This window comes from Sphaerodactylus townsendi, linkage group LG15 (assembly GCF_021028975.2).
Source record: "Sphaerodactylus townsendi isolate TG3544 linkage group LG15, MPM_Stown_v2.3, whole genome shotgun sequence".
NCBI lineage: Eukaryota > Metazoa > Chordata > Lepidosauria > Squamata > Sphaerodactylidae > Sphaerodactylus > Sphaerodactylus townsendi.
This window is the reverse complement of record NC_059439.1, coordinates 26,884,569-26,907,612: the sequence shown is the minus strand read 5'-3', so window position 1 is coordinate 26,907,612 and position 23,044 is coordinate 26,884,569. Positions and strand designations below refer to the sequence as shown.

Here is a 23,044-nt window from a genome sequence, read left to right as displayed (position 1 = left end):
GCAAGGTCAGCAGCCACCCCCCCACCCCCCCAGTGCTTCCCTTCACCCTGGGAGGGGAAGGTGGGGGGTGTGGCAAGCAGGGGCAATGGGAGGGGAAAGTGGGGGGTGGTGGCAGGAGTACCTTGAGATATGAAGAGTGAGGTCAAGGGTACCCTGACCTCGAAAAGGTTGGGAAACACTGATCCAGAGGGATTCAGTTGTTCTGTACTGTATATTGCATAAAGTTCTGAACGTTGTAGTCTCAGAATTAACTGCCATGCTTCGATCGCCCTTTTAAACCAGATTGTGGTCCCCACATTTCATTTCTGTGGAACTGCTGAAGAGATCAGCCCTACTTCCTGTAGAAAAATCATTTACCCTGCATTTGGGGTGGGGTAGGGGTGTTCTTTTAAAGGCGACTTTTTGTTTTCTATTAGCATGCGGCCTTTTGCAGTTGGCTATATGAGCTCTGTGGTGCACAGTGGTAAGCTGCAGTCCAAGCTCTGCTCATGATGTAAGTTTTATCCCAAAAGGAAATGGGTTTCATGTAGCCAGATCAAGATTGACTCAGCCTTCCATCCTTTTGAGGTCAGTAAAATGAGTGCCCAGCTCACTGGGGGGGAAAGTGTACAGGACTGGGGAAGGCAATAGCAGACCACCCCAAGAGCAAGGCCTAACTAGTGGATCACAGAATCATGGAGTTGGAAGAGACCCCAAGGGCCATCAAGTCCAACTCCCTGCAATGCAAGAACACATAATCAGAGCACTCCTGTCAGATGGCCATCCAGACTCTCTTTAAAAACCTCCAAAGAAGAAGACCCCACCATACTCCGAGGTAGTGCATTCCACTGTCGATCAGCCCTGTCTGTCAGGAAGTTTTTTCTGATGCTTAGGTGGAATCTCTTTTCCTTCACCTTGAACCCATGACTCCTGGTCCTAGTCTCTGGAGCAGCAGGAAACAAGCTTGCTCCGTCACCAACATGACATCCCTTCAAATATCGAAACATGGCTATCATGCCCCACCCCTCTAACCTTTGCTTCTCCAGACTAAACATCCCCAGCTCCCTAAATCTCTCCTTGTAGGGCATGGATTCTAGACCTTTTTACCATTTTGGATGCCCATTCCAGCTTGTCAATGTTGTGAGGTGATGTCACCCATGGATCAGTAATAACCTGATACTAGCACAGGGGACTATTTTTACCTTTCTGGAGACTTCTCTTAAAGATGGAGACACTGACCTTCCAAAAGAAACACAAGCTCCTGAAACAACTGAAGTTGTTTAGCACACTTTAAAGAATATTTGAAATACCCTTATCAAAAATTATTTGGCTGAGTTGGTGCTCAATAAATCTTCGGCTTCTGGTCAAGTTTTATTTTGAAGATTTATTTTTAATTTGGCACTGGTCTTTCCTGATCCGCTTGCTTTCCTTTGCACAAATTGAAGAGGGACAGTACTAGATGGGTGGTGGGCGTAGGTATCGCAACTGCAGGTGAGGCCAGTGATTTCTCCTGGATTCAGCCCAGACGAGATGGCCGTACGGCAGCACTAAATAGACTATTGCCAGTAATGTAACACAGGTAAGGAGGAGCCCCAGAAGCACCAGTTTTTGCAAGATCTGCAGCAAAATGTACCATAACGGGATATCAAGGAACCTGTGCAGAGAGACGACATCATGTTAGTCTCATGACTGCTGGAAGATTCGAAGGAGGAGTAGTAGTAGTTTGGATTTATATCTCCTTTTCTCTCCTGTAGGAGACTCAAAGGGGCTTACAATCTCCTTGCCCTTCCCTCCTTCACAACCACCACCCTGTGAGGTGGGTGGGGCTGCGAGAGCTCCGAAAAGCTGTGACTAGCCCAAGGTCACCCAGCTGGCATGTGTTGGAGTGCACAAGCTAGTCTGAATTCCCCAGATAAGCCTCCACAGCTCAGGTGATAGAGCGGAGAATCAAACCCGGTTCCTCCTGATTAAGAGTACACGTGCTCTTAACTACTACACCACTGCTGCTCTCTTTGGAGAACTATCCAGGGTGGGGTGTGACCCAATTGTGGTCCTGACCCACCAGTTGAAAACCCATTGCTGAATAGCAGTGCAATTTAATCAGTGTTACTGCCAAAACCCGACACAGTCAATTGTAGAAATTGCTCACCATTCCATTAGACTTGCAAACTGTTTGTTGCACGGCTTCTTCTTCCCACCAGCTGGCATCAGCTCATGGTGTACTGGGACTAAAGCCTGTTTTTCAGGGGCTGGTTCAGACCTGCCAAACGGAGAGCCAAACATTTCAGACACTGAAATTCCTTTTTTTGGAATGCTAACAAGACAACTGATATTTATTTCACCAGCTGGCATTATTGGCAGCAAATGGGCGGGCGGGCGGGGAGGATGGGGATATATATGCCAAAATCTCTAGTCACAGGCTGACTGCACACAGGGATATGAAAATATACCTCTGCCACAGTGTGGCAGTACTAAACATCAAGGGAAGGGCATCCCCAGTGTCACCAGCCACTAACTGCGATTAAAGATGCCGTTCCCTTCTGCAGTGCACAAAAGTACACAATCGACAGAGATTGTGCCCCCTGCGAAGCCGAAAGCTCTCTCTTTCCCCCTTCCTAGGTGAGCTGTGCTGTCACATTCCAGAACAGCTCAGCTTGGTTAAGAAAAGCCCTTTAAGGTGGCCAGGGAAGGAGAGGTGAAGTAGGGCTTGGCACTGCCCTGCTGCTTGTAGTGCCTGCAGTCCACAAGGATACTCTGCCAGCAATCACCCAGCAGATTTTTTTTCACTCTGAAGTGGATCAAAAGGGTTTTTTTTTCTTTCAACCAGGGCCCTTTCCCCACTTACCTTTGACCACCCTTTGCTGCGTGCTGCTCTCAGCGCGTGGCATCTCTGGTGCGCGCCCGGGCGTCCCCACGACCCCTGTGCAGGGTCATCAAAAGGCGCCGTTTTGAGGAGCGCCAGGGATGCCGCGAGCTGAGGGGGCGCGAGAGCAGCAGCGTCGGGGCGGCTGCGCTGTCGCCGCCCCTGTAGTGGGGAGTACCCCGGGACCCCGCGCTACTTGAGGAGAGTAGCGCGGGGCTTAAGATAAGTGGGGAAAGGGCCCTGGTTAAAGGAGAAAGCTGTGTTCAGTTTTAAAACAAGGGCTGGTATTCCATGTGAGGACAAACCTGTACTCTGAAGCAGCCGCAGAACAGAAACCGTGGAGGACACTGGAGTGATGGGCTGCACGTGGTACAGTTGTTTGTTTTCCCATAAAGGTAATCAAGACCAAACCCCTTTCGTCCTGCCTTCCCCCACCCTATCACAAGAACGTTTGACCAGGCGGATGCTGCGAGTTCTGCACTGGGAACTCACCTCTCAAGCACAGATTCAGATGACGATTGTGGTGTGTGAGGAGAGGCAGTTAAAAGTTTCTCCCCTGCATGGGGCTTTTCTGACCCACACTGGCTCTGGACAGCTGCTATGTGTCCCACTGGGGAAACTTGCCAGTAGCCATCAATACATGTAAGTTTCTCCCATGGGGCAGACAGCAGATCTCTGGGGCCATTTGGAGACGGGAAAATTGCATCCGGGAAAGGTTTAAGGATCCCCTCCCCACCTCAGGGTCCCAATCTGGTGTCTTTGTGGTGAATCTGGGGTGCATGAATGTAAGCCAGCATGGTGTAGTGGTTGGAGCAGGTGCACTATAGTCTGGAGAACCAGGTTGGATTCCCCGCTCTGCCACTTGAGCTGTGGAGGCTTATCTGGGGAACTAGATTAACCCGTGCACTCCAACACATGCCAGCTGGGTGACCTTGGGCTAGTCACAGTTCTTCTGAGCTCTCTCAGGCCCACCCACCTCACAGGGTGTTTGTTGTGAGGGAGGAAGGGAAAGGAGTTTTTAAGCTCCTTTGAGTCTCCTTACAGGAGAGAACAGGGGGATATAAATCCAACTCTTCTTCTTCTTCTAATGTACAGTGAGCTCCTCAGCATAGTCTACCTCTACCCTGTTTCCCCTAATATAAGACATCCCCAAAAAATAAGACATGGTAGAGGTTTTGCTGAAGTGCGAAATATAAGGCATCCCCCGAAAGTAAGACATAGCAAAGTTTTTGTTTGGAAGCATGCCCGACGAACAGAACACAGGAAAAATAAGACATCCCCTGAAAATAAGACATAGCACATCTTTGGGAGCAAAAATTAATATAAGACACTGTCTTATATTCAGGGAAACACGGTAGGCAGCCTTCCGAACTGTGCAGCAAACTATTCAAGGAAATATACGATGGAAGTCCTTTTCCGTTTCATATTAATTACGAAACTGAGTTGTTTGAAAAGGACACATAACATAACTAAACCTTTCAGGGTGTGAGAAATCATGCTTGTGTTCTAATGTGGAAAGTGCTATTACAGGAAACCAAATGATATAGCCCTATCCTAAAAGGGGCCATTTGTACTTTTTTGCATGAAGTAAACTATAGTCCTCTTGGTCAGTGCTGCCTATTCTGAGTGGCAGCGGCTCTCCGGGGATTGAATTTCTGTGTGCAAAGAATGTTTTCTACCACAAAGTGCTCCCCATTCAGTGTTTGCCACTAAAGGAGCCTCATTCTGCCACTCTTAAGTACGGGTGGATCTGACCAACATGGACACTTACTGTTCTGCTGAGCCGACTGCTGTGATTTCTGGCAGGTTTGTACATTCAGCCTTTTTGGGGGGAAAACAGTGATTGATACGCTGAAGATGCTTTAACATAAGTTACATAAATCTAGTATCAGTTGGATTTAAACCTGGTTCTGTCTTGCCCATCCAATTTCCAATGACTTTTGAAGACATTTTTGTGTACTCCTAAGTTTCTTGGGGACCTTCAAATTATTACTTTAGTTAGGGTGTTGTGGGTTTTCTGAGTGGTATGGCCGTGTTCCAGTAGCATTTTCTCCTGACGTAATAATTTGAAGGTCACCAAGAGACTTAGGAGTACACCTTAATCTGCAAACTTTTCTCTAATGGTAATACTTGAACTGTTGCACTTCAAATAAGGGAAGAAACACACTGCATATAACAGGGGGGGGGGGAGCACATAGCAGAAAATGCTTTGAGGAATCTTTCTCCCCACCCCCCAACACTCTCCAGACTGAAGTTCAGGTAAAACTCAACTCCTTTATTTTTCTGGATGTATGAACTGGCCCCTTTTTTCTCTTCAAAAAGGGTTTCAATCACTTCACCCCAGAGAGGCTCTTCAATATGCTTACCCACCAAACTGGAAGGGCAGTGCCCTGTCCCACCCAAAGAGTATAAGCAGGCCCCCTCAATTTCTAATTGGGGAGATGACTGAAAAGAGTCTTGTCAGAGACTACATTACTTGCCCGAATTGCTGCGCTTTTCTGTTGGTGTACCATTCGGAGAAAGGAAAATCAGGGTTGGAGGGGGGGGGGGGTTCTTCTAACTAGACTCAAGTACAATCAAAGAAAAGAGTTCTTGGGGTCAGGTGGCTGTTACGGTAAGCCAGCTCCATTTGCGGTAAATGCTGCATGGCTCATAATTGTGATAGCTACGTAAATGGTACTAGGCACCCAAAAGGACAATTTTTCTCCATCTGTTTGTTCTTTTCTCCCCGCCCCACATAGAAAACCAATTACCTTTATGCAAGGTTAAAAAACCCCTACCTACGTTTGGGCAGATGAAATAATAACTCTTATCCGGGAAAAGGGTAATTAACAAATACAATACTAGAAATCTCACTGAGGGGTTTTCCATTAGTCTAAATGAAACGGTAAGAATGGCGGGGGTCGGGGGCGGGGGGGTGGAGAGAGATTATACAGAATGGAAATATAAGATCAGGAAGTTCTGCAATTATGCTGTTACATACTTGTCTGCTTTCTCTTGGGGACAAGTGTTATACCCCAAGAACATTAAATTAGAAAATTAAACCTTAATTGAAAGTTTACATATTTCACATTTGCCTTTTCGTTTTTCCAATCAGCAACCAGCCCCGTAGAATGTGGGATTTGGCACTGGGATGCATTTCAATGAATATCACAGGAAAAGCAACCTTGTCTGTGTGAGCTAGCTTCAGAGAGAATCAAGAGTCCATGTGGTGTACTGTGAAATGCTGGACTAGACTGTGGGAACTTGGGTTCAAGTCTTTCTCCTGCCACAAATTTCTGATCCTTCCCCCTCAGATTAACAAGGGGTTGTGAGCAAAGCAGGGAATCGGACATATTGCCCTATAATATTCTGAAATAAGTATTTTAAGTTTTAAAAGGATTTTGGACTCCCGGTCATCTCAGGCTGATTCTGAACCCGTGTTGCCTCTGCCGCCGTTTGTACTGAGGATACAGGGCCATCTGGGATTGCTGGGATCCCCACAGCAGGAGGCAAGCACGGTTCGCACAGGAAACACAGTGTTTCTGTGCTAACCATGCAGCCAAGAATCCCCTCACCTGAGAATCCCACCCACCCACCTACCGGCACAACACGGTGGCTGTCTATTGGAGAATCCACTCGAATGGCAGCCGCCAGGGAAATCCAGCATAATGGCAGACGGAAGAAGGTGGGCACAGAACTCTTCCTGCTTGTTGTAGTTCGCATGAGCAGAAGCAGGAAGCATTTAAAGCTCCATGTTAAAAGGAAAAATTAAGCTAATTTAGCGACCTGCATTTAACCCAGGTTCGGGCAAATATAGCACGTCAGAAGCATTTGAGGGGGCGACTTCTGTGGGAACTTCTCCCCCAAAACAGTTTAAAAAGGGCCTGAACCTGTTATATTTGGTCAGTGCAGAATCCCCTGCTGAATACAAAAAGAACCTATAGGTTGGAAGTGCAAGAAATATTTCATGTGGTTTTTAGTACCTTCCTTCAAGTCAGTGCTCCTGTTGCAGAAATGGCACTACTACCCTGTTTCCCCTAATATAAGACATCCCCGAAAAATAAGACATAGTAGAGGTTTTGCTGAAGTGCGAAATATAAGGCCGTGGATCCCCCAAAAGTAAGACATATACGCAAAGTTTTTTTGTTTGGAAGCATGCCCTATGGCCGGGAACAGAACACAGAAATATAAGACATCCCCTGAAAATAAGACATAGCGCATCTTTGGGAGCAGAAATTAATATAAGACACTGTCTTATTTTCGGAGAAACACAGTAGGAGTACAATTGCAATGTTTCATCACTGAGAAAATACTGTCCTCCTTCCAGCTACTGTATCCATGCTATTGCAAGCAAAGACTGTGGAAATACCAAGGGCAAATACCAGATCATATTTGTGACATCACTAATAATGGGTGATAACTCCTTTCCACTGTAGTGGCGGCAAAGACAAAGCGCAGAATAGCGGTGAAGCGCACATCTGGTGGAAGGCGCCAGCAGCAGGTAGCGGGTGTCCGTGTTCCTAAGCGACTCTCCTGCGTGCTGGCTCCTGGCACCTTTTATTGCACTGATGATTCTAAGCGAGTGTAGAGAACTTGAGAGGATTCAGGAGGCGGGAGAGGCGGGGAGACTGAGAGATCATCATGTGATGCGATCTGCACTGGCTTCGTGGGAGGAAGGAGCATCAGCGTCTAGGCCTAATCCTGCAGGGCAGGTGTTTGTCCTTTGTGCAGACACCGGTGGTTGTGAGCCAGGTAGTTCATGACCCATGACTCATCCGGGGGGGGGTGAGGCGGAGGCAGTGCGACCAGAACCCGATAGGGCGCGCCCGGTGTTCAGCTCTACCCACGGTGCTGCTGGGTCAGCAGTGCATCCCTACACTTTCCCACAGGCCATTCTATGAACTTCTATTTTATAATTTAAAATAATGATTCTGCGCTGGGATGATTAGTATTCACTTTATGGTAACCCCAGTCTTTTTTGGGGGAAGAATTAGGACTAATAAAAGGAAACACTTCTTCACACAACGTGTGATTGGTGTTTGGAATATGCTGCCACAGGAGGTGGTGATGGCCACTCACCTGGATAGCTTTAAAAAGGGCTTGGACAGATTTATGGAGGAGAAGTCGATCTATGGCTACCAATCTTAATCCTCCTTGATCTGAGATTGCAAATGCCTTAGCAGACCAGGTGCTCAGGAGCAGCAGCAGAAGGCCATTGCTTTCACCTCCTGCATGTGAGCTCCCAAAGGCACCTGGTGGACCACTGCGAGTAGCAGAATGCTGGACTAGATGGACTCTGGTCTGATCCAGCAGGCTAGTTCTTATGTTCTTATGCCCTGTTTTGTATTTCTGAAACTTGTACTGGAGTTCCTTTAAAAGTTTCCTTGCTAACTAGGGCTTTAAAAAAAATTTATACCCCACTTCCTCCCCACCATGGGGACTCAAAGTTCAGGGTAAATTGGCATGGTTAAGAGCAGTGGTCTCTAATCTGGAGAATCGAGCTTGATTCCCCACTCCTCCACATGAGTGGTGGACACATCTGATAAAAGCCCCATGTCGGCAGTACAAAATAAAGGTATCTGAAGTGAGTCCGGATATCCTATCTCTGCATGGTCAGAACAACAGGATAACAATGCAAGAAGAAATATTAATGTGTGGCAACTTCTTACTTTCTGTGATTCTTCAATCTCCATGGAGAGGGGCTGTGCTGGGGCCTGTATGGAGCAGGTCTTCCCATTTTCTAGGGAATAGTTTAGCAGCCTGCATCAAACAGACAGGTGTTGTAACATTTAGCATAAGGAAGCATGTTCAGTTTAATAAACTTATTTATTTTGGTTGGACACCTACATACAAGAGCAAGGCAGATTTGGAATGCAGAATTATCAGAAAATACTGGAGAGGGTATAAAGGGCATTTGCGGCCCCAAACCAGAAGAAGACACCCCTCCCAAAAGTTACATTTTAGTCAAACAGCACACTGATTTCATTTTCCTTTAGCAAATAAGAAAGGCATACTGGCAAAAATTCTCATTGTGCCATGGCAAAGACGGTCATGACAGGACCACAACTATTTGTGTATCTGTCAGTGGCTCATTCCGCACATGCAGAATAATGCACTTTCAAACTGCTTTCAGTGCTCTTTGAAGCTGTGCGGAATAGCAAAATCCACTTGCAAACAGTTGTGAAAGTGGTTTGAAAATGCATTATTTTGCGTGTGCGGAAGGGGACAAAGACAGTTTAAGTAAGAAAGTAAGGAAGTTTAAATTAGAATACCCTCAATGTTACTTTTCCATGGCAAAGGTTAAACATCTAGTAAAAAAATTTCAGATCCTCAGTGCCACACAAAAATTGAGAGAGTAAATAATAAGGATGGACTGATTCCATACAAGACAAAAACCGCAATCTCTGGAGATCACCAAACGGGACTCCTCTGTCCTGTCACTTGATTCCTCCCAAGTGGAAATACCTGGTGCTAAAGAAAGAATCCCCACATATTCCTGCTCCCTGCTCAGCTGTATTCTGGATGTACTGTTTTTGGCAAGTCCCAGTCAGATTCATATTCTAGAGCAGGGGTCTGCAACCTGCGACTCTCCAGATGTTCATGGACTACAAATCCCATCAGCCCCTGCCAGCATGTCCAACTGACAGCATGGCAGGGACTGCTGGGAATTGTAGTCCATGAACATCTGGAGAGCCCAGGTTGTAGACCCCTGTTCTAGAGACAGGCAAGTGGCTGACAACTGCTCCTTCGACAGAAAAATTAATTATCAAACTCCACAGTTATCAATTTTATGCACTAGAGGCCACTAATTATTTTAATCCACAGTTGAGCACGGCAATATTGAAAAAAATAATGCACTTCCACTGTTACTGTTACAATGCAATCCTATACAAAGTTTTAATCCTAGCGGGTTAGACTGGAGTAAAACTGAGATAAGCTTGCATAAGATGGAACTATAAGTTATTTAAAATCTGAATCCTGGACCGTCCCTGAAGTTTAGGACAGATCTCCACAGCTTAATATGAGCCTGACCAGAAACAGTTCAACGCTGTGAAAAGCTTAACCCCAGCTACCATAAACCACCTCAAAAGAAAGCTCTTCTGAGCAACTGTGAGAACATAATAATGACTCTCAGGGTTACTTTCTTTCTGTGTGTGCCTTCATGGAGATTAGTCATGAGCAGGTCGTATTTTATGACTAACGCTTTTAGAAATATAGAATGCAGGTAGTTAAAAAGTTAGATCTCTGCTCATATATATTATACATTCAAAACAATTTCCCTGTTCAAGACATGATGGTGATTTTATGGACAATCTTGAAAACATCACAGAACTATAACTGGCGGAGTACCATACCCAGTGGTGGGATTCGGCAGGATTGCAGAACCGGTTGTTAAAATGGTGCTTGTAAACAACCAGTTGTTAAATTATTTGAATCCCACCACTGACCATACCTTCTACTTTAGACAAACAGGAATGCATTCCTTGCCCATCCTAACCAGCAACAAAGAAGGCCCATCTAAAATGTAACAATATTTACCCTTCCCCATCTTCCTGGGAACGGCATAGCTGTTCTTGAAGGCTGTTGACTTCCACTTTCAATTCCTGCAGAGGCCACAAAGAGAACGCGGGATGTATGTTTGACAGACGCTATGGCCATGCAGACAGAACCGAGGGAAATTAAATAGATAAGGTGTCTGTGCTTGCCTACCAGTCTCCAGGGCATCAAGTTTTCTAATGGTTCAATTCTGTGAAAATTCCAATATTTCATATTTGGAAGGAGCACAAACGTGTTAGGAGTTTTTGCCTCTGATTAGCTACTCCCTCCACCCCTTCCTAGTAGTATACAATCTCTTTCTTTCTTGGATGGGACTCTAAAATATCTGCTGTTGACACAAAAAGGGTGTTTGGCAGCAGCATCTCTGGAGTCTGTTGTTCGTTACTATTCATCCCAGAGTAGGTAGCAGGTGGTGATCTGTTCTGACAGGATATAATAGCCACAGAATTTGATGGGAGGTTGTTGAGAGTACTTCCTACATCGCAAACTAAATAAAAGGTACGCCGTATAATAAACACACCACTCTGGTTAAACTCCTCCTAGGTCCCGAATACGACCTCTGTTACCTGAACCATCATTTGGTATTCATCTAGGGTCACTGTCAACTCTTCAGTTTGTTTCTCTTTCTGGGAAAATCAAAAATAATCAATCCATTAGTTGGGGATTGTGGCAACTTCATGTCAAAGCAAACTGCGATTTTGAAAAAATGGCTTCTTTTCAGTTATGCTCGGCCACGATGTTGCAGTGACACCTAGTGATTCAAGAAGGCAGAAACATTCTAACTCCTGTAAAACAGGGTGTAGTGGGTTTTCCCGGCTGTCTCCTAACGTTTTGCCCACATATATGGCTGGTGAGGATGTGGGATTTGTCTTCTGCTGTCTGTGTACTGTCCATCACCAGAGGAAGACCACATAACAGAAGATAAACGCCAACAAACCATTTCAAATTGCCACTTTGTACCCGTAATCATGCAGGCAGCCTTACTTCCAAATGGAAATGCAAGTAACTGGAAACATGATAAAACTGTTCTGAATGCAGGGATGAACAAGACAAATTACTTAGAAGGTGTGAGGAGGAGAGAGGAGGAGTTTGGATTTATATTCCACCTTTTTCTCCTGTAAGGAGACTCAAGGTGGCTTACAAGCTCCTTTCCCTTTCTCTCCCCACAACAGACACCTTGGTCGAATCCCCACTTGAAATTTGCACACAGATTCAAACCTGTTTGTTGTGAAACTGTGTCCTCTTCATCGGAGTTTCTCCCTCCCCACCGCAGCGAGCACACAGCAGACACACCCCGTTGCAGAACTCTTAGCAATCCCCACTACCAGGCGAGCTTGCTTCGCCAGTCTCCCCTGATTGGCAGGCGTGCCTTGATGGGGTGGGACCTTTTCCCACTGTGGAAACATACATTGTAGGGGTGTGATCAAAAAAAACCAGCGTGTAAAAGTTTAACGTTTAACTGTTTAACTGTGAAAACAGTTAATCGTTACCTGTGTAAACCATGAACGATTCAAAGTTACGCGTTTGACTGTTTAATGTTTGCATCCCCTTCTGCTGGCCGATCGCAAAAGCGGAAATGGAACCAAGGAAAGGCTGTGTGTGCATCGCAGTGCTGATTGGTTGCCCAGGGCGGGAAAGGAGTCAGGGTTTCAACCCTCATCCCTCTCCTCCGATCAGCTCTGAACCGTGTTAATGGGGTCTATGCCACTTGCAACCAGGTCCTGCCGGAACGCAGATTAACAAGGAGAATGAGTGCCAGAAACAGAATCTGCCACGCAAGCAATGGGGAGGTAGTCCCTCAAACCTGGTTAGTTTGTGTTCTGAAACCTGGCTAAGACAGTAGTGGGGATTCGACCCTTGTGAGGTAGGTGGGGCAGAGGGAATTCCGAAGAACTGTGACTAGCCCAAGGTCACCCAGCAGGAATGTAGGAGTGCTGAAACACCTCCAATTCACCAGATAAGCCTCTGCCACCCAGGTGGAGGAGTGGGGAATCAAATCCAGTTCTCCAGATTAGAATCCAGCTGCTCTTAGCCACTACACCATGCTGGAGATGCAACAGGAGAGAGGGTCTCATAGGTACATTAGTCCCAGACCATTTAGGGCTTTGTGCATCAGTACTAAAACCTTGAACTTGATCAAGTACTCCACCTGGAGCCAGTACAGCTGGTGGACCGCAGGTTGAATGTGTGTCCACCATGAGTCTTCAGTTAGGACCCTTGCTGCTGCATGATGGACAAGCTGGAGTTTCCAGAGCAAGCCCAAGGGTAGCCCTGTGTAAAGCAATTTGCAATAATTCAGCCTAGAGGTGATCGTTGCATGGATCACTGTGGCTAAGTCTGCTTGGGACCGATAGGACTTAGAAGAGTTACCTTTGTTCAACCCTCCTAATTTTCAGTTCGGTGCTACTTCTAATTTTTGGTACTACTTTTCATTTGTTATTTTTTTTCTTAAAGGCAACTCACCTTGTTAAGGGCAGTGTCTTTGCAGGAGATGAGGTTTTCGCACTCACAGAGCTGACACTGCAAGAAAGAAACAATAGTACAAATAACTGTCTTGCTGACTTTTTACAAAAAATAACCTAAGGGACAAGAACAGACGTTACCAGACGAATGAGTAGAGCTCTACTTGCCCCTCAGGTCACCAGTACCTTCATTTGGGCCTTCTCCGTACTCAGCTGTTTGATTTTACTTTTACAGCTTTCTTTTTCCAGGAGCAGCTTCCGGATCTGTAAGAAAAACACATCAGAATTTTAACAGTGTTTTCTCCCTTTGTGCTAAAGCAGTAAACTATGTCCCTGATGTTTCAGCTGAACTTTTTTCCCACCTGAATGGGGAAACCGAGAACGAACGTCAAATATCCACTTGGGTCGGTTTCCACCCTACGTACATTCAAGAGAAGCAGACAAATGTAATAGCATACCTGAGACCACAGGCAGACTGTTCCTCACTGTTATCTTCTGCATTTGGTGACCAAATGTCACAACTGCAAATGCAGCAAGATCCTCCCCTAAGCCCTATACATCTGTTTGGGTCATACTCTTGAAACACCAGCAGGACAACAGGGGTGCATTTTTGTTCCTCCTTACCTCTTCCTGCAGGTTATCCACTTGAATCAAGAGACACTGCTGTTCTTTTTCCTAAAGTTTGAGCGGAAAATGTCTTAAAACAGGTTTTTAAAAGGACACAAAATTCTGACATAGTATTTTGCAGCCACAAGATGATTCCTGAAGTACTTCTGCGGTCTGCATACATATGGAAACTTGTGAACATAGGTCATGCACATCAGCTAGTCCTTTGAACAGCACTTACCACGAATCCAGCCAAAGTTCACAGAAACCCACACATTTCAGATATGTGCAACGACATGTACACAGTTTCACAGGAACTGTGAAGAAAACACATGCCCTCCAAACCCCACAAAATGTTGTGACTTCAGTGTGGTGTAATGGTTAAGAGCAGAGTACTCTTATCTGGAGAAATGGATTTGTTTCCTGCTCCGACATATGGAGCCTGCTGGGTGACCTTAAGCCAGTCACAGTTCTCTAAGAACTCTCTCAGCCCCACCTACCTCACAAGGTGTCTGTTAGGGGGAGAGGAAGAGAAGGCATTTGTAAGGTACTTTGAGACTCCTTTCAGGAGTGCAAGGTGGGGTATAAATCTAAACCCTTCTTCTTCTGGATCAATTCCACAAGTAAATATTCAGAAGCACTCACCAATTGTCGCTCTAGTGCGTGAAGTTTGCTGTTTTCCTCTTCCAAACTCCTGGAAAAACACTTCAGGTCTTCTAATTCATTTGCCACCGCTCTTGCTTGGTCTAGGGCTTGCTGGGTGCTGCAGGACAGGGTAGTAACGGATCTTTGATTACAATGAGTTTCAATCCTCACTGTATTTCAACTATACAAGGAAGCACCAAAGGAGCTGACAAGTAAAAGAGTTGACGATCCAATTAAGAATATCAAAATTAGGATGGAGGGAGCACAGGCCAAGCTGGGAAATGTAATGGGGTTACCTCCAAAATTTCCATACCACTAATAGTGGGGCCTTCATCAAGTACAAGGAGCCTTCCTCAGATGGGAGAAGTATGTTACATGAGAGGAAGGCTCTACCATTCATGGACCAGAAACTTTGGAATCCAGCCACCAGCCACCAGCCACCAGCCACCAGCAGCAGCAGCAGCAGCAGCAGCAGAAGCAGAAGAAGAAGCAGAAGCAGAAGAAGAAGAAGAAGAAGAAGAAGAAGAAGAAGAAGAAGAAGAAGAAGAAGAAGAAGAAGGAGCAGGAGGAGCAGAAGAAGCAGAAAGAGAAGGGGGAGAAGAAGAGTTGGATTTATATCCCCCCTTTCTCTCCTGTAAGAAGACTCAAAGGGGCTTACAAACTCCTTCCCCTTCCCCCCTCACAACAAACACCCTGTGAGGTGGGTGGGGCTGAGAGAGCTCCGACGAACTGTGAATAGCCCAAGGTCACCCAGCTGGCATGTGTGGGAGTGCACAGGCTAATCTGAATTCCCCAGATAAGCCTCCACAGCTCAAGCGGCAGAGCGGGGAATCAAACCTGGTTCCTCCAGATTAGAGTACACCTACTGTTAACCACTACGCCACTGCTGCTTCATTGATCGGAAGACATGGTAATTGAGGGGGGAACAGGGGAACAAAGTAAGCATCAGCCACTGCACTGATTACAGACGTATTTGCAAATTGAACTTCCTTCAACATGGCTCTCAATATCTCATAGTCTCATGTAACCCTCTTCTCAAGAGCCCTTCTCCTCTTCCTTAAGCCTCCTTTTTTTGCCATCAAGTCACAGCTGAATTATGGTGGCCCCATAGGGTTTTCAAGACAAGAGAGGAGGCGGTTTGCCATGCCTGCCTCCACATCTATTTCCTTGGATTAGCCTTAATCAGCGGTCCACATTGTGTGCCAGTCTTACTCTTAACACACCCTCTCAGCTTTCCTTTCAACTCGGCAACCTCTTCAGAAAGTCGCAAATTGAGCTCTTCTGCAGCCTCAATCGTCCCTTGCAGTTTGGTATTCTGCACGGCTAGTTTCTTGTTCCCCTGCTGCAAGTCTTGGATGCTGCTCATCAAGTCTGCTGCCTCGTCTCTTTGGTTAGGAAAAGAAATAAGGAAGAGGGGTGGCAAGTCAGAGAGGAACAACAGTCTACTAGGATAATGCTAATTGGAACCCCACAGCCCTCGTTATTATTTGCCAGTTCCCCTTTGAACAATATTGGTACGTGCCCCCTTGGACATTACTCTGCGGATGCTGTAGATAGCCAGACCTCGCTGACAGAGACAAGCCAACAAAGATTTTCTAGTCAGCAGCAAATAAATAGATTGCTTTTAGAAAGTGAGGCTCTGATGTCAATCAGCACCCCTCAGGTCAGACTGCCATTTCCCTTTGTAAAGCAGCAGAAAGATCTATTCACACATTCCCCCAGCGTAGTGTAGTGGTTAAGAGAAGGAGGATTCCAATCTGGAGAGCCGGGTTTGATTCTCCACTCCTCCACCTGAGTGTCAGGGGCTTATCTGGTGAACCAGATGTGTTTCCGCACTCCTACATTCCTTCTGGGCGACCTTGGGCTAGTCACAGTTCTTCAGAACTCTCTCAGCCTCACCTATGTCCCAAGGTGTTGTAGGGAGAGGAAGGGAAAGGAGCTTGTAAGCCACCTTGAGTCTCCGTACAGGAGAGAAAGGTGGGGTATAAGTCCAAACTACTACTACTACTACTACTACTACTCTTCATCTCATCAGTTTTGGCCCTAAAAGCAGAGGTGGGATCCAACCAGTTCTCACCACTTCTCTAGAAATGGTTACTAATTTTTTCAGAGTGCCGAGAAGGGGTCACTAAAGCAACCTCCCTGCCCAATAGGGACTGGAGGTGCATGTGCGTGGCGGCGCCACTGTTTGAATCCCACCACCGTCGGAACCTGTTATTAAAATTTTTGGATCCCACCACTGCCTAAAAGGCTAATATGTACAAACTTCCACAGGCCAATCCCTTGCAAACACTTCTAACCCATCAGGACTTCCTGTCCAAAAAAGTAAAAAATTGAAATCTCATGTGCCACTGTCTGCCCTTCTCCCACTATTGGTATGCACATATGAAAACCAGAAATTTCTAGCTTCTTTCCAAGAAAGCCAAAATGTTTATTTTTTTAATTTAGTAATCAGTACTAAAGGAGCAGCAGTGGCGTAAGAGGTTAACAGCTTGTGTATCTAATCTGGAGGAACCGGGTTTGATTCCCAGCTCTGCCGCCTGAGCTGTAGAGGCTGATCTGGGGAATTCAGCTTAGCCTGTACACTCTCACACATGCCAGCTGGGTGACCTTGGGCTAGTCACAGCTTCTCGGAGCTCTCTCAGCCCCACCTACCTCACAGGGTGTTTGTTGTGAGGGGGGAAGGGCAAGGAGATTGTCAGCCCCTTTGAGTCTCCTGCAGGAGAGAAAGGGGGGATATAAATCCAAACTCTTCTTCTTCTTCTTCTACACACATATTTATCTTGGGAAGGGGAATGCTATCAATTTGGCAGTTCTTAATACAGGCTCCCCACCACCAGCAACCCCTAGAAACAGACTGCATTTTAAACAGCAAATTTCCACCTTGTCAATAAATCAAGAGAGGGATCCATCTATGCAAAGACAGGTCTATGCACCAAAAGAGGGCTACATTACCAAACACACTATATTTAGAAAGTTAAGGACAACGTCCTCTTTTTCTTCATTTATTCCTTTTCTTTTTTCAGCACAACCAGATGGCCACATGTAGATATGGCCTATAAATTTCTCCAGTTCTTGGGGACTGTGTAATCTCCGAGATAAAACTCAGATTAACAGCCATATCTCCTGCCTTATTATCAGCCTGAGAAAGTAAATCAGCACTGGATGAGCTTTCCTTGTTTTCCACACTCTTTCGGTACAGTTGTTTTCTCTTCTTTGTGCTAGTGGGAAATATTTACTTACCCACTGACGTGTGGGAAGACTTTATGATATTGGAAGGTACATAGAAACACAGGAACAACAAAATCTGTTATTTAAAAAAAAAACCCTTTTTTAAAATTATATAATAAATAGACCATGTTTTCCCCAAGTTGGGGGGTTGGATTGCCAGGTGGAGAGTAGAGTAGCAGCTGAAAGGACAGCCTGGTGATCTAGCAGGAATGAAGGTTCAAAATTGCTAATGAGTAGATCCTTTTTGTCTTGTTCCTTCCAGAGTTTTGGTCTCTGCATGCTTCACTCCTCCTTAATTCCAGTTTTTCACCAGGAGAAATTTAGTTCTGGAATTGGAGCGTGCATACCGTAGTTTGCCAGAGCTTTCAGTTCATTTATAGTTTTCTTTTCACTCTCTATTATCAAGGCACTCATGTGGAAGGAGAAGGAGAAGGAGAAGGTGAAGGAGAAGGAGAAGGAGAAGAAGAAGGAGAAGAAGAAGGAGAAGGAGAAGGAGGAGAAGAAGGAGAAGGAGGAGAAGAAGGAGAAGGAGAAGGAGAAGGAGAAGGAGAAGGAGAAGGAGAAGGAGAAGGAGAAGAAGAAGAAGAAGAAGAAGAAGAAGAAGAAGAAGAAGAAGAAGAAGAAGAAGAAGAAGAAGAAGAAGAAGAAGAAGAAGAAGAAGAAGAAGAAGAAGAAGAAGAAGAAGAAGAAGAAGAAGAAGAAGAATTGCCCTTCCATCCATAGGGAAAGGGTATTACATGCTTTCACCTTTTTGCTGTATCTTTCCTCTGCCTAATGCTTAAAAAGACCATTCCTAACCCCCCATCTCACAATACCAATCATATCTTTCCTAGGGAATTTAACGTCCATGGCAAAGCAACTCATTTAACATGTACATCAAAACAATTAATAAGACAATGCAGCCAACTGCTATAATTACAAACCCATCTTGTCGGCAATCTGCTATCCAGTCCTTCATGACTCGATGGAAAGTAGGAAAGTCAACAGCAATGCCTCTCTCTTCTGGATCCAATCTTGTATAGAGAGAATGAAACCTCCAGTCTTCACTGCCCTGTCCTGTCATCTCCTGTAAATATTCGATGATTCGGAAAACAGATACCTCTCCTATAACCAGAACACATAAAGGTAGCTAGAAAACTCCAAGCAGAAAGGTTTATTTGAAATCAGATCTTTTGCTTTCTTTTGCCTCTCATTTATATAATATCTGTGCTTTATTGCTCTCATCTATTTCCCACTCTGGCTGGCAGTAGCTCTTCAGGAAGAGGTCTTTAACTTCACCTATCTGATCCTCTTAACAGAAGATGCCAAAGACTGAAACCAGGACCTTCTGCTCTGGAGGAAAATGCTCTACCACTGAGCAACTACCCCTCAATAAAAACTTAACCTTTAAAAAACTCATATTCGGGACCCATACCACCCATGGAGGACACTTCAGTCCTCTGATAGTAATTTGCTGATGGTCCTAGAACCCAAGGACCAGAGGCATACCAGGGGTAAATGGTGCCCGGAGACAAGTTGTCTCCAGGATGCCCCCCAGGCTCTGCCCCCGCCCCGCCCACCTCGGCTCCACCCCCACTGCCCTCAACCCCCCTATGTCACCATGAACATGGGCAAGGTTTAGGGTGCCCACCTCCCCGCCCCCCCAGACTCTTCCTGCCGGCTGGGCTCCCAGCCGACAGCCTGCAGTCTCTTCTGACCTCCCCTCCGGGCAGGCCAGAAGACTGCAGTCCCAGCCTCGGAGACCTTCTTTTATAATCACTGAGGCTGGGGGGTGGGGCTTGGGGGGAGGAAGGGAGGGAGGAGTCCAGGGCGGGGTTGAGGGCGCCTGGAGGCAGCAGGAGGTCCTGCTGTCTTGTCATTTTTGCGTGCCTCGGAGGGGTCGAGGCACGTGAAAACAACAAGACAGCAGGACTTCCTGGTCATGTGGGGGGTCGATTTTGCGCCCCCCACGTGACCAGAAGAGTGGTGCCCGGGGACAAGGGGTACCCCTTGTCCCTAGGCAGATACGCCACTGCCAAGGACATTTGGCTGACCTCCACCAGAGCCAGGGTTTTTTCAGCCCTGGCCCCAGTCTGGTGGAATTCTCTCCCAGAAGACATCAGAGTTCTGAGGGATATAAACCAATTCTGTACAGCCTGTAAGACCAAGATGTTTTGCTGGGCTTGTATCAGAAGCCCCTTGGTCCAAATTCTGTCATACTGGCCCCTGAGACTACACCCCGTCATCTCTTGCCCATAGACCTTTAAGCTGGAGCGAGTTGAATTGATATGTGGGTGACATGTCATCAATAGCCATCTGAGAAATTATAATGTACTGAATGATTTTAATGTTTTTTAACTATAAACTTATTTATGTAGTGTTTTCCAAATGTAACTTAAACATGTGTGTCAGCCACCCTGAGCCCGGCCTTGGCCGGAGTACTAAAGCAAACAAAGATGCAAATAACTAAATGTATTATCAAAGGCTTTCACAGTCAGAATCACTAGGGTGTTGTGTGGTTTCCGGGCTGAATGGTCATGTTCTAGTAGCATTTTCTCCTGATGTTTCATCTACATCTGTGGCTGATGTTTCGCCTACATCTGTGGCTGATGTTTCGCCTACATCTGAAGGTGACAGCCACAGATGCAGGCGAAACGTCAGGGGAAAAGGCTACTAGAACACCCACACAACACCCCAAATAACTAACTTATTTTTTTAAACGTCTATCTTCCTCCCAGGACTTATTGCTATTAAATAGTTACTCCTGATTTGTTGTGATTTTCCCCTGATAATATCTGAGTGCATTAAGAAATGGGGGGGGGGGGGTTGTCAGTGCTGTAAAGCCACTTCCGATTTATGACAACTTGATGAATTAATTACTTCTAAGTCAGAGCTCGAGTGAGACGCTAAAGACTTCTGGTGCTCACGTTAACCAATTCTGAAAAGTACTTGAAACAGGTTAGCAAAACAACACAAATCTGATCTCCCGCTGGATTTGAAGGCTGAACGCCTCCAGGTGGCCTTAAAACACTTTCTACCTGTTTGTTCTGGATCACAGGCCTTGAATGTGCACTTCAGAACATGTTCCTCAGAGCACTGGCTGGCACTCAGGATGCTGCTCTTGCTGCTGACGCCTATGCTATCCCATGGCTCTGCTAAGGAACAAGAGGAAGCAACATTAAACGTAAATTAGATTTTTTTTTTTCTAAGCCTGGATTATCTGCAGGCCAAGTCATCCTTCCGGGGCTGTTATGAAATGTATTTACAGTCCCATTACTAAGGTGAGGACGTCTAAAATAAATCTCCCTGACAAAGGCTTGGTTGGGAATTATGACACTATCCAGGAAGGGAAGGAAACTAGCAGTGAGGTAAGACCATGGTAAAGGTTGAAGGGGAAATTAGCAATGTAAAAAAAGTATCTACCCATTAAACTATTTTTCTTCCGACTAGACATAAGGCTTCCCAGAGCTACTGTCCCTAGTTCACCTAAATGGCGAGAACCTAAACACCACAGACTGTCGTGACAGCCAGCGTGGTGCACTGGTTAAGAGCAGGTGGATTCTAATCTGGAGAACCAGGTTTGATTCCCTACTCCTCCACCAGAGTGGCAGAGGCTTATCTGGTGAACCAGGTGAGTTTCCGCACTCCTGCATCCCTGCTGGGTGACCTTGGGTTAGTCACAGTTCTCTCAGACCTCTCTCGGCCCCACCTGCCTCCCAAGGTGTCTGTTGTGGGGAGAGGAAGGGAAAGGAGCTTGTAAGCCACCTTGAGTCTCCTTACAGGAGAGAAAGGTGGGGTATAAATCCAAACTCCTCCTCTCTTCTTGTGGCTACCTGTCTGAAAGAATTCCTGAAGTTTACCTGATGGTTTTCATCAGGAAGATGCCCTTTGTCATGAAATTAAAAGGAATCCACTGATTTATCCTAGATCACTCTTTATTAAATTGGCACAGTAAACTACTGTTAATTCTGCTTCTTTTAGCTATAAAGTTTGTTGGTATTTTAATAGATCTTCTAATAGATATTTTACCAATTTTACTTGATTTTATATTTGTTTTATCTGCTTGTTGTTTTTATTGTTTTGCTATGGCTTTGAGTTATTGCAATTAAAATAGGTTATGTTATATGTTATGTTATGAAGTGTGGAGGACAAGATGTCTTCTAGGAGCAGAAGTTTCTCACAAAATACAAACTATTACAAACTGATGATTTCAGGAATGGCCAACACTTACCTTCTGCTGATTCTGAAGTTAACTCCGCATCTCCTGTATTCTCAAGAGACTTGTGACAAACATTCTCCATCACTGCACATAGATCGATTCCTTGATGAGGAACTTCTCTCTCTCTAGAAGCAATTTTTAAAGGAAAAGTAGATTATTAAAATCATTTCTTGTTCTACCTGCACCAAACAAAATAACAGCACAACAAATTCCAGTGTCTATACAGCAAGCAGCCCAGTTTTATGGAACGAATAAAAACACTTAAACTGCCACTCATTTAAAAATTATACAAACCAAAGGCATGAAAAGTCCCTCAATTTGATAAATCACTGAGAGTTATGACTGGTTGAATCACTACAATAAACAAAATAAAGATAAAATTGGAATTAATTTCCATTCCCTTTTTTGTGGGTATAATATGTAAACTTTAAAAAAATGCTTCCTCCCATCAGAACTGTATTGGTTATGAAAACTGAGATCCATTTATGCTTAAATGTGGGCCTCACAAAATTTGGACTAACAAAATAGTAAAAAAAAAAAGTATTCCACCTTCCCCAGAAATTCTGTGGTACGTATACATGAAATGCACATGTATTCAACTCTCATACACAGTAAGAAGCACAGATTTCTTACTGCGCACAGTAAGAAATAAACATTTGCCCTGGCTTATGCAAAATGGCTCAACTTTCAAATGTGTTTAGGCATATTTCTAGGAGGATTTTTATCCATATGAGGGTGCTGTTATATTAGGGATTGTCCAGATTATTTGCAGTGTCCCAATCCATTTTAATAGTCCATTTTGTGAATGGTGGAATTCACAGCATGCTTCACTATTAGAGCACCAGAATTTCACTTCAAACTAATTTTGCTAGGTAGTATATGATTTGGAGAAGGTTAGGACGTCACTTTGGAAAAGGAACAATTAACAGAAATGTTAAGATAAGTACTGAGCGGGGGTTTAGGAGGAAGTTGAGAAAAGCTCAAGCAAAAAATAAGGCCCCTTCCGCACACACAAAATAATGCATTTTCAAACCACTTTCACAATTGTTTGCAAGTGGATTTTGCTATTCTGCACAGCTTTAAAGAGCACTGAAAGCAGTTTGAAAGTGCATTATTCTGCGTGTGCGGAATGAGCCTAAGTTTTGGGAAAGGGCTGCTACACCTGGGAGTGTCAGCCATACCAATATTTGAAACAGAATGGTCTGCATTAAAAGCAAATTCTGACGGATTCCGGTGGATTCCGCACAGCATATTTATAACCAGTTGCAATTGCTATAAATTAATTCGTTGTCCATTTGTAAAAAGGGAAGACGAGTTCATTTACAAACGATTGCAATGCATTATAAATATGCTATGCGGAATCCACTTGTGTTTTAGCAAACAGCAGCGTATAAAATATTGAACGGCGGGGACTGGCGCTGGGCGTGGGGAAGGCCATGAAGAGGGGGCATAGAAAATATAATAGATCATTTCTTTTCGCTTATCTTCTGTTTGATATAATTTACCACTTAAGAGAACTTG

The 23,044-nt window shown here is 45.1% G+C and overlaps 1 protein-coding gene across 1 annotated transcript; it reads right to left on the bottom strand.

The window, feature by feature from the left end:
• Positions 1 to 1,345: 1,345 nt before the first annotated feature.
• Positions 1,346 to 21,605, bottom strand: KASH5 (KASH domain containing 5). Its single transcript, XM_048516703.1, has 14 exons — positions 21,536 to 21,605; positions 20,343 to 20,459; positions 18,249 to 18,429; positions 15,318 to 15,485; positions 14,095 to 14,212; positions 13,468 to 13,518; positions 13,030 to 13,107; positions 12,845 to 12,901; positions 10,948 to 11,007; positions 10,364 to 10,428; positions 8,494 to 8,584; positions 4,614 to 4,663; positions 2,129 to 2,239; positions 1,346 to 1,633 (listed from the first exon to the last, which is right to left on the bottom strand). Exons 1-14 carry the CDS (start codon positions 21,603 to 21,605, stop codon positions 1,435 to 1,437), a joined length of 1,416 nt encoding a protein of 471 aa, XP_048372660.1. The 3' UTR covers positions 1,346 to 1,434.
• Positions 21,606 to 23,044: the final 1,439 nt, after the last annotated feature.